General features: G+C 37.4%; 1 protein-coding gene and 1 pseudogene across 1 annotated transcript; both read left to right on the top strand.

The window, feature by feature from the left end:
- Positions 1 to 7871: 7871 nt before the first annotated feature.
- Positions 7872 to 8642, top strand: LOC130877027 (olfactory receptor 1468-like; annotated as a pseudogene).
- A 6482-nt stretch (positions 8643 to 15124) lies between these two features.
- Positions 15125 to 16063, top strand: LOC130877265 (olfactory receptor 1468-like). Its single transcript, XM_057774394.1, has one exon. It carries the CDS (start codon positions 15125 to 15127, stop codon positions 16061 to 16063), a length of 939 nt encoding a protein of 312 aa, XP_057630377.1.
- Positions 16064 to 17052: the final 989 nt, after the last annotated feature.

Raw genomic sequence — 17052 nt, 5'->3', positions numbered from 1 at the left:
GAGTTGGTGAGCTCCCATTAGCTCAGGTAGACTGTTTCAGTGGGTGGACCCATCACAGTCTTCACTTCTTTGCTCATATTCTCATTCCTCTCACTCTTCAAATGGACTTTGGGAGTTCAGTCCAGTGCTCCAATGTTGATCTCTGCCTCTGTTTCCATCAGTTGCTGGATGAAGATTCTATGATAATATTTAAGAAAATCATCAGTCTGACTACAGGGCAAGTCAAGATCATAGCCCACTCTCCTCTATTGCTTAGGGTCTTAGGGTCATCTTGTGGTTTCCTGGTAATTTCTCTAGAGCCAGGTTTCTGCTAACCCTATAATGGTTCCCTCAATCAAGATATCTCTTTCCTTGCTCTCATCTCTGTCCTTCTTCCATCTTGACTATTCCATTCCCTCATGTTCTCCTCAACCCTCCCCTTCTCTCCTCTTCTCTTTCTACTCTCCCTTCTCCCCCTGCACTCATGTTCCCACTTTTTTCAGGAGATCTTGTCTGTTTCCAATTTCCAGGTGGGTTTATATATGTTTTTCCTTTGGGTTCTGTAGTAATAAGAGCGGCGGGCTACGTTCCTGGCACCTGGCCACCTGCACGGCTAGTTTTATACCTGAAATAATTACACGGAAATTGTATTCTTTTGAACACTGATCTCCTGAAAAAATGTTATTGCAATTTCTATATTCAGCCTTCTAAAGGATTTATGATAGAGGTCTTTGACTTCTTTGTTTATGTCTGTTTTCTCTTGATGTTTAGAGAATTTTATGCATGTGTACTGTGTTTACATCATTTCTACTTCTAACTTTCTTTCTCTAACTCTTCCCTTGTCTCCCTACTCCCTTCCAAATTTATGACCAATTCTTCTTTCATTATTATTGTTTCCACACTGAAATAAAAAAGAAATAACATTGAGGCAGGAGGGCTGACTACAGAAAAAGGACTTGAGTGTTGTCTGTTGCACTTACTTGCTGGCAGGGACATTGAAATGCCGTAGACTTAGACTTGTGGCAATAAAAATTGCTACAGCCGGTATCTCCACCATGAGGCTGGAAAGCTAAGGAATGGGCTGGATCCAGCCGTCAAAGCCATGGCTTTCGTCCTAGTGATATTGCTTGGTAAATTAAAGACTCATGTGGTCAGAAAAAGAGAAATATACAGTAAAGAAAGATTCAAAGACAAAGAAAACTTTAAATGATTTACAGTGTGTTAAAAATATATGCAAGCTAAAAGTTAAAGTACTTAAAAGTAAAAAAAAAGAAAAAGGAAGAAAGAGAGTAGTTGGGTATGGTAGTACACACCTTTAATCCCAACACTTGGGAGGCAGAGGAAGATTGACCTCTGTGACTTCAAGGTGTGGTAGCACACGCCTTTAATCCCAGTGCCTAAAAGGCAGAGACAAACAGATCTCTGTGAGTTCAAGGTGTAGTAGCATACACCTTTAATCCCAAAGCCTGGGAGGCAGAGACAGGTGGATCTCTGAGAGGTCAAGGACAGCCTGGTCTACAGACTTATTCCAGGTCAAAGATATAGAGAACCTGTCTCAAAAAGCAAAAAATAAAAGTAAAAATAAACAAAATAGAGGTTAAAATAAAGTGCACAAAGATGGAAAATACACAGAGAATTTTGATACTGTATGCTATTATGCTCTGTTTGAATTGTTTGAATGCTGAGGAAGGAGCAACAGCTGCTAAAAGATATTTGTTTATAAATGCTACTGAACTAATCCAACATAGATATTTTGAAAATACCTTGACTTTAAAATTTGGATCTAAGGATATGATACTTTGGAAAAGAGATTCTTCTTTTGTTTTCACAGACGATGACACCCTGTGGATTGCTTCCATCCCCATATGGTATGATAGACCACGCCCTCCTGAAAGGTTGCAGTGAACACCTTCAAAAAATTACTTCACTCAATTGACGACTGAGATGAACCTAGCACACAGGTTATACCCTGAAATATCTGATTAACAGCGCCCCATTCAGCAGGAAGCAGTTTGGAGAGAAATAACTACGTCCATATTCCCAAATATTGTTTATAAATGTTCTTTTACACTTAAAGGGGGATATGATATAGGTATGAATAATTTGCATTGATATGGATTTTGCTTTAGTGATTTAAATTTAAGGTCAATTTTGTTATATGTATATGTATTTCTGATATTGATTAAGGTATTGTGATTGTGTAGCTCATGTAAAAATGTTATGTATATAAGTTGTTAATGAATAGTTATCTATAATAGTCAAGTTTGTAGTCATGTTAGATTTTCTAGATATACATAAATATATTTTAGATAGACATTCTTCAAATTTTTCAAAGACTATGGAATATGCTATTTAATGTTTTAATAACTTAGGACTTTTCATGACAATGAGACACTCTGCTCCTGGCAGCACCAATCTACTTCAAGAAGAAGATGGGCATCGAAGAGGATCCTTATGGAGTTTGATAGCCATCTGGACAAGAAACTGCTCTTGCCTGGACTGATGCATAACTGGACACAAAGAACCCACAGAGAGAGGACTGCTGAACTTGCCTAAAGGTGAGATGATCTTTCGGGGTTCCTGATTCATGAAAGAGTCTGCGAGACATTCTGCAGGACACAGCAGATAGTAACTGAACTGCCTTTGAAATTTCCTGCTTCATGGAAATGTCTGCTGGAAACTATGGGCCTTTAGGCCGAAGATGGATGCCCCAACGGTACAGAGAAACTTTGGGTGACTGTCAAGGCAGTGAGATGTCTCTGTCATTTCTAGAGTTTGAAAGTTGCTTATTTCTTGTTTTCTTAGGTAATATTGTATCTTTCTGGAGTCTTTGATGGAGTTGAAGAATAGTTAGTTATAGTTATAGTTTTCCTTAGTTATGATAAAGATAAAATAGATGTAAATATTGTAATTTTTACCTGATAACTGTTTCCAAGCTATTTATTATATAAGACTTAAGCTAGTTAGAATAGGATATTTGTACTTATTGTATATAATTTTGTAGTAGATTTAGAACTCTCTTACTTAAACAAAAGGGGGAGGTGTTGTGAGAGGTCCTTCCGCTCCTCCAGCCAATAGCCGCTGAGATACCAGCCCATTGGGGTGTGGTCTCTCTCCCTTTAAAAAAGCAGCCACTTCCCTCCTCGCGCTCTCTTACTTCCTGCTCCACTTCCGGCGACTAGACTCCCTTCCTGATTGCGCAGAGGGCTGTTGTCTGTGACTGTGATCTGTAAGTTTTTTCCCTTTTAAATAAATAACCATTTTATTAATCATAATTCCAAACTGGTGTTTGTGACTTACGCCTTTGCCTTCACGGGAATCCTCTGAAGAGAGGGAGGAAGGATTGTGGAAGCCAGAAGGGTCAAGGATACCACAAGAAAACCTACAGAATCTAACAGAGTCCCTAAGAGTTCAACTCTTAAGAAACCCCTCTCACAGTTCAATTAAAGACACCACAATAAGTGAAAGGGACTAAAGTCAGGAGGTTAGAATCCTAGGGTTACGAAGTCTACTCCCAACAGTTTCTGTCTACTCATGTTTCTTTATTCTTCTCTGTAGATGGACACTAACAAGTAGTCCTACACTAGCTCAGAACTGAGCATAACAAAGGGTTCTTTATTTAGGGGTAGACTCACAGATCATAGTCCTCTGCATGCGAGGGAAACAGGAACTGAATCCAGCAGCCAAGAGAGAGAGGCCACACAAACTTTACATCTACATTTATAGTACAAGAGACCATCCCCAAGTGGCCTGATATTTTAAAGGTATTGGCTGAAGGAGTTCCCACCACATTCTATCTTTTGTTACAAATGTTCCCAGTAATATATAACCTTAAAACCTGTGATGTCTAAATGGGACCAACCTAAACACTCTGCATGTGGGAGAGAGTTGCATAGCTTGGTCTATCGAAGGGGCCCCTGGCAGTAGGACCAGGATCTATTCTTCATGAATGAGCTGCTTATTGGATCCCCTTCTTTATGATGGGGTGCCATGCTCAGGCTTAATGCAGCAGAGAGGGGCTTGGTCCAGCCTCAACTTAATGGGCCAGGCTTTGTTGACTCTCCTTGGGAGCCCTTACCCTTTGGGAGAAGTAGATGGGGGTGAGTTGGGGGAGGCAAGGGATTATGGGAGTATAGGTGGGAGGGACAACTGAGGTTGGAATGTAAAATGAAATTTTTAAAAAATAATAAATAAAAAACAACTAACTAACTAACTAAATAAATAAATCTAAATGGATCAAAGACGAACATTAAGCTTGAAACTCTGAAAATGTTCTTTTAGAGGACAGAGCAGGAAAATGGTACAAGAGATGAGACTATGTACAGATACTCTGAAGTTTTCTCCAATTGCTCAGTAACTAATGACAACAGTAAATAAATGTGATACCAAGAAACAAAAAAGCTTTAGTACAACAAAGGAAAGAATGATCTGCATGAAGAAATAGCCTTTAAAATGTGAGATAATCTTTGGTAGGTGCACATCTGACAGAAGATAAATATCCAGAATATACAAAGAACTCAAAATCTAAATAACAAGAAAATAAGAAACCCAATAAAAATGGGCAGAAGAAAAACTACATAGAGGGTTATGGCCAAAATATACCCTTTAAAGTACTCAACATCTCTCATGACCAGGGCAGTAGAAATGAAAACTACTTTGAGATTCAATTCCACTCCAATAAGAAAGGCCATCATCAAGAAAACAAATATCACTAAACATTGGCAAGGGACCCTTATTCCCTCTTGCTCTTGACAACAGTGCATACCGTTGCAGCCAATATGAGAATCACTATGGGGGTTTCTTAATAAAACCCATAATAAAATTACCATATTCTCTAGTACCCATGATCGTATGTCCTAAGTATTCACATCCTCTCTAGGGACACTTGCATGCCTGTGTTCACTGATGCTCTGCTTCCCATAGCAAGGAAATTGAATCTTCTTAGATGTTTATTGGTGACGAATGAAAAGTAAAAATATGGACCCATGTATAATGGATTTTATTTAAGTGTGAGTTGTCTTGTAGCTGCATCTGTGGGGCCAACTAATCAGGGTTTGTGAAGTCATGAATTTTGGAGAAAAATGAATAGTTATCATTTTACTAAACCAACATAATTCCGATCAGTAATTTGAAAAAGATTTTCTTTATTTTATGTATATAAGAATTTTTGCTCATATATAAGTAAATAGTTTAACAAATGCATGCCTGGTACCTTTAGGACAGAAGAGGATATTGGATCTCTTTGAATTAGTATTGCAAATGGTTGTGAGCTGCCCCATTGGTGCTGAGAAAGGAATCTGTATCCTCTGCAGGAGGCGGAAATACTTTTAACCACTGAGTCATCTCTCCAGCCACATTGATAATTGTTATATATTTATATTTATGTGGGCTTGTGTATAGAGGAAAGAAAACTGAAGAATGACTCATAAGAGGGGAAAACAGAGACCTTAAGAGAGAGAAATGTAGAAGGAAAACAGAATATAATACATGTGTTATAAAAATATAAGAGTTAATACTGAATTGCAGCAAGTTTAAGGCAGAGAAATGGGTTAAAGAAAGGGTTAAGCAGATGTTAACAAAACTAAATGAAAATGAAAATGCCAAATGAAATCCAACCACCTTATAGGCTGTTATAAATAAGAATAGTTTTTATTTTAAAGTAAGTTTAAAATAAAAAAGGAAAAAAAACCCTTTAATATTCACTTTCTATAAGACTAGGTTCATACCTACAAGAATTGATTCGAACAAATGCTTGTACATTAGCATTCACAGACGCTATACTTATCTTTGTACCCAAGTGGAAAGACTCACCAACCAATGATTAAATTACCAAGGCGTATCTGTACAATGTCATATTAATGAGCAATAAAACAATTATTGGCACATAGAACTAAATAGACATACCTTTAAACTATACTAATAGAGAAAAACAAGCCATGAAGAGCTTATATTCATATGAAATATAAAGAATAGAAAATCTGTACAAACATAAAGTACAATGGAATTGCATGCAGATGGTTGGAGGTGAGCATATGTGTGAATTGGCACAGAAGTTCTTTGGGAAAATTAAGGGTTCTAAAAATGCAATGTAGATTGCTTTGAATAACATGAAAATACTAAGGCTATTTAATTCTATTTATGTGAGTGAACATCACAGTACTCAGGCCTGATTGAAATGGAACTTGAGCCTATTATCCAACCACCTTTGCATCTCATATGAACCAGAACACTGAGAGTAGATGCATCATTTTTCTTGGAGTAACTGAAACCAATTGGTTCACAATCATAGTAGATATAATTAAGGTTTTCATGGAGAGGTACGAAGTTAAAATGTGTGAACAGACATAGGAAAATGAACTGCTTTTCTGTTGGCTAGAGGAAACATTAAAAATGCTATCTGTTTACCGTGTTCCTCTTCTCCTTACATATTTGTACACAGAGTAAGTTAGCTAATGAGTTTTCAATTTTTCTAGAATGCTGTGTATATAAGTCCTTTTGCAAGTATTCATGTTGAATTGAGATGCTGTCCTTGGAAGCCTTCCAAGCATTTGTGGTTTTCTATTATCTCACTCCACATAAAAACTACTGTTGGATTGGCTGGAGAGATGACTTGGCCTCCAACCAAAGACTAGGCTCTCAACCTAAGGTATAAAAACTACTAATAATTTTTTTGTGTAAATATTTGTTGTATGAGATACTTTAAGTTATTAATAATCAGAATAACTTCTGATAATTTCATGAGGTTTTCCAATTACCTTCCTTTACCTCCTCCCTAACAAAATGGGGTTCAGTCAAATTAAGCCGTGTTCATTGTCTGAACAGACAAGGAATATGCAGCTTCCTATGCTCTTTTGGCTTTGCTGCTGCTATTTGTTTGTTTTGTTTGTTGCTGTTCTTTAAATTATACCTTTCTGTATGTGTAGGGAGGAGTGATCAATGACTATATAATTGGTCTCCACTAGAGATTTCTGAGGTAAATTGGTCCTCCAATGGTCCTGGATAATTACTATGTCTTTAATGAGTTATACAGAATCTGGACTCTTCTGGGGTACAGTGCCCCTAAGGCCCAGGGATGGCAGCAGGGGCATGTGGGTAGGAATGGTACAGAGAGGCGATGAGTACAGGGGCCGGTAGTTTCTGTGACTGCAAATAAAAGAAAGATAAGCAGGGTTTTGAACTAGAAACTGCCTCATCCTCAGCAGAGCTAAGTAAATTGTCAGGAAAATAAGATGGTATCTTGTTGTCAATCCACATGAATTTCTGTCATAAACCTAAATTTTTTATGGGCGACTGGAGAGGAAGGGGATTGGGAAGCACTTTGGGAGACAATGAAGTGAAGGCATAAAATTCTTGGGGCTTTTGAGCTTCTGATGTCTGTCATAGATGCAACGGAGGGAAGATGATTAGTTATCAGTGGAGCAGAAATCTGTATGTTACAGAGACATGCATGCCTGAGTTTGAAATGAGAATCTAAAGCAATGGGGTATATGTAATGGGGTATATTTTCTTAAAACTTATATAAAATTATGATGCAAAAGTTTATCTAAATTCTTCAAGAACATCAATATACAGATTAACATAGAACAAGTTATAAACAAACAGTTACCCAAGATGAACAGGCAGCATGATAAAGAAGCATTAGTCCATTTTATATCTAGAAGAAAAGGCACAGAAAAGTCTAGGAAAGGATGGGATTTTAAATATTGTTAAGTAGAAGTTGAGAAAAGTCATGTGTGGTTTTAATGGTTAGAGATATTTGGAATTTTGAGAATACAATTACTATGATTACCGTTGGATTCATTGTTATAAATATATATATTTGACATATGTTCATTTTTATTTTGAGTTTTAAGAAGCATAATATTTTCTCATTAGGATACTAGAGACAAAAAATGATAATGAACAACCAGACTATCATCTCCAAGTTCCTTCTCCTGTGCCTGCCCATCCCCCCAGAGCACCACCACCTGTTCTATGTCCTGTTCCTGGCCATGTACCTCACCACCGTCCTGGGGAACCTCATCATCATCATCCTCATTCTACTGGACTCCCATCTGCACACATGCATGTCCTTATTTCTCTGCAACTTGTCCTTCTCTGACTTGTGCTTTTCCTCTGTCAAAATGCCCAAATTGCTGCAGAATATGCAGAGCCAGGACCTAACCATCCCCTATGTGGGTTGTCTGACCCAAATGTACTTTTTAATGGCCTTTGGAGACATGGAGAGTTTCCATTTTATGGTCATGGCCTATGCTTGCTATGTGGTCATCTGTTTTCCCCTTCATTACACTAGTATCATGAGTTCCAAGCTCTCTCTCTGTGTGTGTGTGTGTGTGTGTGTGAGGGTGCTCTGCTGGTTACTTACCATGCTATATTCCATGTTGCACACTTTACTTCTGGCTAGATTGTCATTCTGTAAAGACAATGTGATCCCTTAGTTTTTCTGTGACATAAATGTCCTGCTCAAGTTGGCCTGCTCTGACATTCATATTAATAAACTCTTGATATCTGTCTTGGGAGGCCTTGTTATGGTCATCCCAATCTTACTCATCATTGTGTACTATGTACAAATTGTCTGCTCTATCCTAAAGGTTTCATCTGCTTGGGTATTCTCTGCTATTCTGCATGTCTGTTCAATGCAGCTTTCATGTAAGGCTCTGTGAGCATTTCTATCTTAACATACATAAACTTAAATGGTGAGTTTCATCACATCTTCTCTTTGTCATTTCATGTTTGATTTATGATACCACCTCCTACCCATTTACCTAAGCAGTCACTTCTTTATGTGCATAACTATTCAAGAACATAGATAATTATTAATATAAATTTTACGTTGTGCCTTTTTCCACCGAATATTCTTCCTGGATTATCATTCTCTATGTGGCTATAAAGGTTGCACCAGTTCTTGTCATAGATAAACTAAAATATCAGTGGCATATTACAATAGAATTATCAGAGATAAAGGATAATATTAACATAAATTGATAAAGGAGATATTAACATATAAATTGTCATCAATAAATGAGGAACTATATTAAATGGTCACAGCATTAGGAAGGTTGAGAACAACTTAATTAGAGAATTGAAGGAAATGAAAAAATGCATACAATAAATAAGATGGATGATGGTACTATATGCCTTTAATCTCAGCACTTGGGAGGCAGGTAGATCTCTGTGAGTTTGAGGCCAGCCTTGTCTACAAAGGAACTTCCAGGACAACCAAGGCGATACAGAGAAACTCATTTTGACAAAACAAGATAAAACATACAAACAACAAAAGAAATTAAAGTATCTTTATTTGAAAATAGTCTATACATAAAAAACTTTAAAGACGCCACTAGAAAAGTCTTAGAACAGACAAACATCTTCTGTAAAGTGCCAGGATACAAAATAAGCATCACAAAAGCCAGTAGCCTTGCTGTAGCCAAATAGCAACCACACTAAGGAAGAATGATGGCAATAATGCAAACTCACAATTGTCACCAAAAATAATACATTGGAAGTAACCTAACCAAAGCTACTTTTTAGGCCTGTTCTTCAAATTATGAGTTCTTTTTGTTTTCCTCACTTATATTGGTTCTTGAGGTTATGTGTTCAAACTGAAATATTCAGAGCCATGATTTACAAATAAGAAAAAAATAGGTAGCATTTGTCCTTCTGGGACTTGGGTAGCAACACTGTAATATTTTCCAGTTCCATCCATTTATCTACATCACATCCTCTCCAGAGACACATGCATGTCCATGTTTATTGATGCTCTGTCTCTTATAGCAAATAAATTGAATCATCTTAGATGTATATAGCTGATGAATGAAAAGTGAAAATGGACCAGTATACGTGAATTTTATTCATGTATAGAGTTGTATTGTAGATGTATTTGTGGTGTCAACTCCCCACAGCATGTGAAGTCATAGAACCTGTAACCACCATTTTACTAAGCCAGCATAGTTCAAATTACTGGTTCAAAAAAGATTTTACTTTTATTTCATGCATACGAGTGGTTTGATCTAAACATATGTAAATAGTGCAGCACACACATGCCTGGTGCACACAGAGGTAAGAAGAAGGTATGGATCTCTGGAATTGGAATTATAAATGGTTGTGAGCTGCCCCATTGGTGCTGAGAAAGGGATCTGTATCCTCTGCAGGAGCAGGAAGTACTCTTAACTATTGTACGAGGTGATAGGGCTGAGTCCTGCCGCTCAGCTAGCTTAACCCGAAATAACCACACAGAAATTGTATTAGATTACTGCCTGGCCCATTATATTTAGCCTCTTCTTGGCTAATTCTTACATCGTGATTCAACCCATTTCTAATAATCTGTGTAGAACCATGAGTTCATGGCTTACCAGGAAAGATTCAACATGTCTGACTCTGGTGACTTCATGGCCGCTCTCTCTGCCTGCCTTCTTCCTCCCAGAATTCTGTTCTGTCTACTCCACTCACCTAAGGGCTGCCCTATCAAAAGGCCAAGGCAGCTTCTTTATTCAACCAATGAAAGCAACACACAAACAGAAGAACCTCCTATACCACTTAATAACTGAGCCATCTCTCCAGCCCCATTAATAATGTTTTAAAAGGTTATTTATTTATTTATTATGTGTACAGTGCTCTGCCTCTCTGTATGCCTGTATGCCAGAAGAAGGTACAAGATCTCATTCCAGATGGTTGTGAGCCACCATGTGGTTGTTGGAAATTGAACTCAGGACCTTTGGAAGAGCAGCCAGTGCTCTTAACCACTGATCCATTTCTCCAGTCCCATTAATAATTTTTATACATTTACATTTGTATAGGATTGTGTATAGAGAGCAGAACGTGAGACGGGGAAAATGGAGGCCTTAAGAGATGTAGAAAGAAAACAGAATACATGTGATATAAAAATGCGTGAGAGAATATTAAATTGTAGTAAACTTAAAGCAGAGATGGAGGGCAGAGAGATGGGATAAAGAAGGCACTGAGTGGATAATTAACAAAACTAAATACAATGAAAATGCCACAAGGAATCCAACTACCTTGTGGGCTAATTCAAATAACGATAGTTGTTAATTTAAAATAAGCTATAAGTTAAAAGGGCATAAAACCTTTTAATGTAGAATTATTATATAATAAGATGAATGATTGATTCAACCAAATTATTGTACACTAACATTCACATCAGTGTTACCTATCATTGTTCCAAAGCAGAAAGACCTGTCAACCAATGATTAAGTAAATAACCAATACATATCTGTACAATGATGTATTATTTGACAACTAAAAATCAATTGTTGGCACATACAACTACACAAATGTACCTTGAGAACATGATAATAGGAAGAATCCAACCAAGGAGAGCTTATATTCACATGAAATATGAAAAACAGGGCAATCTATATGAACATAAAGTAGTGTGGAAGTACATGTGGCTGGTTGGAGGTGAAGCGTATGTGTGAATGGGCACATTACTTCTTTGGGTGATTATGGGTTCTAAAATACATTGTAGATTGCTTTAAATGAATTGAAAATACTAAAGCTATTTAATTATGCTTATATAAGTGAACATCACAGTCCTTAGGGATGATCAAATTAGAACTTGAGCTCATCATCCAACCAATTTGACTTTTCAGGTGAATCAAAATACAGAGAGTAGACACATCATTCTTTTTGGAGTAACTGAAACCAACTGAGTAGCAAGAAAAATGTGATTGCATCAGAATAGGATTGCATCTAAAATCCTGGATATGTCTTTCTATCTCAGGCACTACTTCCACTTTCAAAACAATAGTTTGTAATCTCCAAGAACCCAGCAAAGGTTAGACCAATAAGGATCAAGATTCCCTGGGGTAGAAAGTTTGTGTTTCATTATTATGTATGGAACTTCATTCAACAAATAATTGCCAAGTTTAAGACTATCCTGAAGGAAGGAATCATAAATGCCACCTATGTCCTCATGATCAATGGAGAACTCATAGAACATGGCATTAGGAAAGTGATCTCACATATATGGAGAGGGATTGGGGTAATGGTGGTAGTGGACACAATTAAGGTTTTCATAGATAGGTAAAATATAAAATGAGTGAACATGTGTATGAATGTAGATTGTTTTTCTATTGGCTTAAGGAAGCATTAAGCATGCCATCTGCTTACCTTGGGCCTACCCTTTCACATATTGGCTCATATAAAAGTCAATTTCATCATTGACTGATGAAATTTAAATTTATCTAGAAGGTTTTGTATATAAGTCCTTTTGCAAGTACTGGGTCATGTTGAATTGTGGTGCTGTCCTTGAAGCCTTCCCAGTATGCATGGTTTTACATAGTCTTATTATGCTTAAAATATACTATTGGATGGGTTGGAGAAATGGCTTGGCCAGTAAAGGCTAGGCATATAACCAAAACCATAAAACTATTTGTAGCTTCTTCTGTAATTTTTTCTTTTTTGAGGCACTTTTAAGTCACTAGCAATCAGAATACTTACTTCATGATAATTTGGAGTGGTTTTCGGGTCACCATTCCTCACTTTCTCCACTAGCAAAGTTGGCTACCCTCATGTAGAAGCCCTTTTCATTACTTGAATAGGCAATGAGTATGTATCCTTACATGCTTTTTGTTCTGTTGTTGCTATTTCTTTGTGCTATTTGTTGTTCTTTAAATTCTACCTTCCCCTATTTGTAGGAGAGAGTATGATTATAATTTGTCTCCATTAGAGATTCCTGAGGTAAACTGGTCTTGGAAAGGTCCTAGGTAATTATTGTGTCTTTAATGAGTTATACAGGATCTGGACTCCTCTGGGGTACTGAGCCCCTAAGGCTCAGGGATGGCAGCAGAGGGACATGAGTACAGATGGTGAAGGTAGATGGTGAGTAGAGAGCTAAATAGATAGTTCTTGTGCCTGCAAACAAAATAAAAGTAGGCAGAATCTTGGACCAGAAACTTCGACTCAGTCTCAACAGAACTGGGTATGTTCAGAAAAATAAGTTGATTTCTTATTGTCATTTTAAATGAATTTCCAGTGTTGTGTAGGATAGTTTTCAAGGCATAATAACCTTTTTTTTCTCGTTTTCACAAGACTTTACCACACTGTGCAAGTATTTGCTTCATGATCATAATATAAATACTTTCATTCTGACAGGTTAATTACAATTGCTCATTATAAAATTTTCTCTCAATTTCACACCATTTCAACACAAGAACAGCACAATAAGATAGAGTTCACTGCTGTAGTGTTGAACAGTTGTTTTCTATACTTTCCCCTGTGGGGTCTTAGTAAACTGTGAACAATTCTCTACCCAAGATGATGATCAATTTTATTTGTACAAATTCACAAATCTGTGTTTTCATGGTAACATCTGTGATTGCTTCTAAGTTTATCCCATCAAGGAAAACATTAATATCATATAGGTATTCATGTAAAATGTGCAATAAAAGCTACTCAATCAAAATTATTTCTTCTATAGAAGTAATGTGATATGCATATCCAATGTGATATGCAGGTGTACCAAATGCTAGAAACATATCCCTTGGTATTTCTATGAGCAATTTAATTTGAGAACTGTGAACTTAACATCTAAAGAAGGTATGAAGTCCATTGGTTAATCAGTGGTAATAGTTGATGGTGGTTTCTCTGAATTCTGATCTTTGTACACATGCTTATATAACACTAAGGTATTGTTCATTTCATTTACAGAAGAAGAGAATCATGGTAGCACATGCCTGTAATCACAGTGCTCAGGAAGCAAAGACAGGAATGTCACATGTTTGAGTCCAGTCTTGAGATTTTTTTTGTACTATTAAAGTTGAAGAAATCTGTATCAATTTGAGCAGCAGGTAACAAATCTTTTCTGACCAAATTTGTGCATATGACAGATAGTTTTCCTACCTGGATATTAAGAGAGATTGCAAACAACCACACAGAACAAAAGCATATATGATATTTTTGCATGTAATTTACAATTGATGGAAGATAGCTTAAAGCAGTAATCAAAGAAGTAAGTGTTTGGGATATGTATAGGATGCTAGAGAAAAATGCTGAATGTCTGACTTCATATAGAGAGGTAGAGCAAGTTGAGCTGTGTATGTGATAAGCAATATCCCTTACATAAAGAATGAACTAGATGAATAGGAAACAGAAGGGAGGAAGTTGATAGGAGAGTGAAAGAGAAACTCTAAAATGTGTTTTAACCCTAGCATTGGTGAAGAGAGAATGCAAGTGGCACACGTGAGATAACAAAACAACTTTTGTGTCCCTAATATGATCTGTGTCCTTATCTTCACAGAAACAATGATAATATAAAGAATAAATTACACAAGAGATAATGGAATTCCTCTGTTGTAAATGAAGCATGTTGGAGGTGAAGAGAAGTGTCTGAAGAGATGCGTCAGGAGATATGAGAACATAGACATGAACTGAATCTGCTTTTGTCTTCCTGTAAAGATAAGATGTGATCCTGCTACATGGATATATTCACGGAAAGGGATAGATAAAATAAGACAATAAAGGGGAGACTATATAATTTATGACAGCATTTCAAGGTAAGAAAAAGTGAATAGATCAAAATTCACTGATATCTGACTCAAACCTGAATTTCGTTTAATACACTGTGGGATACTGGAGAAGTAAGAGAATGAGGAATGCTTGGGAGAAAACAAAGTGAAGACATGGATTTCATTTGGGGGCGTTTGAGCTTCTCATGCCTGTTGCACATGCAACGGAGGGAAGATGATTAGTGAATAATGGAGCAGAAACATGTTTGTTAAAGAAACTTCCACGTCTGTGTTTGAAATGGTAATTTAGGCTTTGGATTATGTGAGGTTTCCTGAAATTTATGTAAAATTATGATGAGAAAGCTTATCCAAACTCTTCAAGAATATCAATATACAAAAGAACAAAGAGAAAATCACAAAAGAACAAACAACAATTGAACAGGCAGCAGGAGAGAGAAGTACTTCATTTTAAAAATCTCTGTAGAAATGTATAGATCTGTCTGTTTTAGGATGGGAGTTAAGGAGAAGTTGAGAAAAATCATAAATTTCTGTACTGATTACAGACACTTGGAGTTTGAGATTAAAACCACTATGATGACTGTAAGATACATTGTGGTAGGTCATATGTATCTTTAATTCTACAGGATCCTTATATTTTCTCACTAGGATACTGGAGAAGAAAAATGATAACGAGCAACCAAACTATTGTCTCCAAGTTCTTCCTCCTGGGCCTGCCCATCCCTGCAGAGTACCAGAACCTGTTCTATGCCCTGTTCCTGGCCATGTACCTCATCACTGTCCTGGGAAACCTCATCATCATCATCCTCATTCTACTGGACTCCCATCTCCACACACCCATGTACTTTTTTCTTAGCAACTTGTCCTTCTCTGACCTCTGCTATTCCTCTGTCACAATGCCCAAATTGCTGCAGAACATGCAGGGCCAGGACCCATCCATCACCTATGTAGGTTGTCTAGCACAAATGTACTTTTTAATGGTTTTTGCAGACATGGAGAACTTCCTTCTTCTGGCCATGGCCTATGACCGCTATGTGGCCATCTGCTTCCCACTCCATTACACCAGCATCATGAGCCCTAAGCTCTGTGTGTGTCTGGTAGTGTTGTCCTGGGTATTTACCATGCTGTATTCCATGTTACACACTGTACTCTTTGCTAGATTGTCATTCTGTGGGGACAACATGATCCCTCAGTTTTTCTGTGACATATCTGCCTTGTTCAAGTTGGCCTGCTCTGACACTTATATTAATGAACTATTGATAATTATCTTGGGAGGGCTCATTATTGGCATCCCATTCTCACTCATCATTGTGTCCTATGTACAAATTGTCTGCTCCATCCTCAAGATTTCATCTACTCGGGTTATCCACAAGATCTTCTCAACTTGTGGCTCCCACCTGTCTGTGGTCTCACTGTTCTATGGAACAATTATTGGTCTATACATATGTCCATCAGGTAATAACTCCACTGTGAAGGAGACAGCCATGGCCATGATGTACACAGTGGTGACTCCCATGCTGAATCCCTTTATCTACAGCCTGAGAAACAGAGATATGAAAGAGGCCTTGAGGATGGTTATTTGCAAAAAGAAAATCTCTTTATAAGGCAACACTGGGACTTTTACTTAAATTTATCTGGTAAATATATTGATAATAATATTAAAAATGTATCCCGACAATGAAACACATATTCATGAACATACTACATAATATTTCCTTTTGCAAAGTAGTTCAGTTACAGAAAGAGAACTTATAGATTCAGTTATGCCATCCACTGCCTTGTATGTGTGATTGTAGGAAAGCATTAGGTAAAAGCTACTTTTTAAAAATCAGATCTCCACTCCTACATTCCTCTTTAAAATTGAAAATAGATTCTTCTCTCATACAATAAATCCTACTCATCATTCCCCCTCCCTCCACTTCTCATTGCTTATAGCTCCCTCTTTCCCTGATCCATTCCCTCTCCATTTCTTCTTCAGAAAAGAGCAGGCCTATGAGAGAAAATAGTAAAATATTACAAGATACAATAATACAAGTCAAAAACTCTCATATCAAGGCAATCCAATAAGAGCAATGGAGTCTTAAGAACAGGATAAAGGGTTAGAGATATGCTTGTTCTCAAGCCAACAACCCTAATGTATAATCAGAGGACTTGGTACAGACCAAAGAGGCCGCTGTACTTGCTATTTCAATCCCTGTGATCCCATATGAGCCCTGCTTAGCTGATTCAGTAGGCCTTGTTTTTTGGCAGTCCTCCATCCCCTCTGATGCTTACAATCTTCCTTCCTGTTCTTCCTCAGCGTTCCCAGATCTCCAAAAGAAGGGACCTGATAGAGACGTTTAATTTAGACTCTCTCTCTCTCTGTATAATATCTGGCTATGAGCCTTTGCACCTGTTCAGGTCAGCTGCCTGAGGAACCCTATCTGATGACAACTAGACAAGGCACTGATCTATAAGTATAGCAGAATATCAATAGGAATCATTGATTTTTTTTGACCAGTCATGTTTGGTTCTACCCTAGGTCTCTGGGATATGCTGTTTCCCATTCCTGGCCACCCAGGCAGTGTAGGGTATGGGCTCCCTTTCATGGAGT

Source organism: Chionomys nivalis, chromosome 7 (assembly GCF_950005125.1).
Source record: "Chionomys nivalis chromosome 7, mChiNiv1.1, whole genome shotgun sequence".
Classification (NCBI taxonomy): domain Eukaryota; kingdom Metazoa; phylum Chordata; class Mammalia; order Rodentia; family Cricetidae; genus Chionomys; species Chionomys nivalis.
This window is presented reverse-complemented; position numbering and strand designations above follow the sequence as displayed.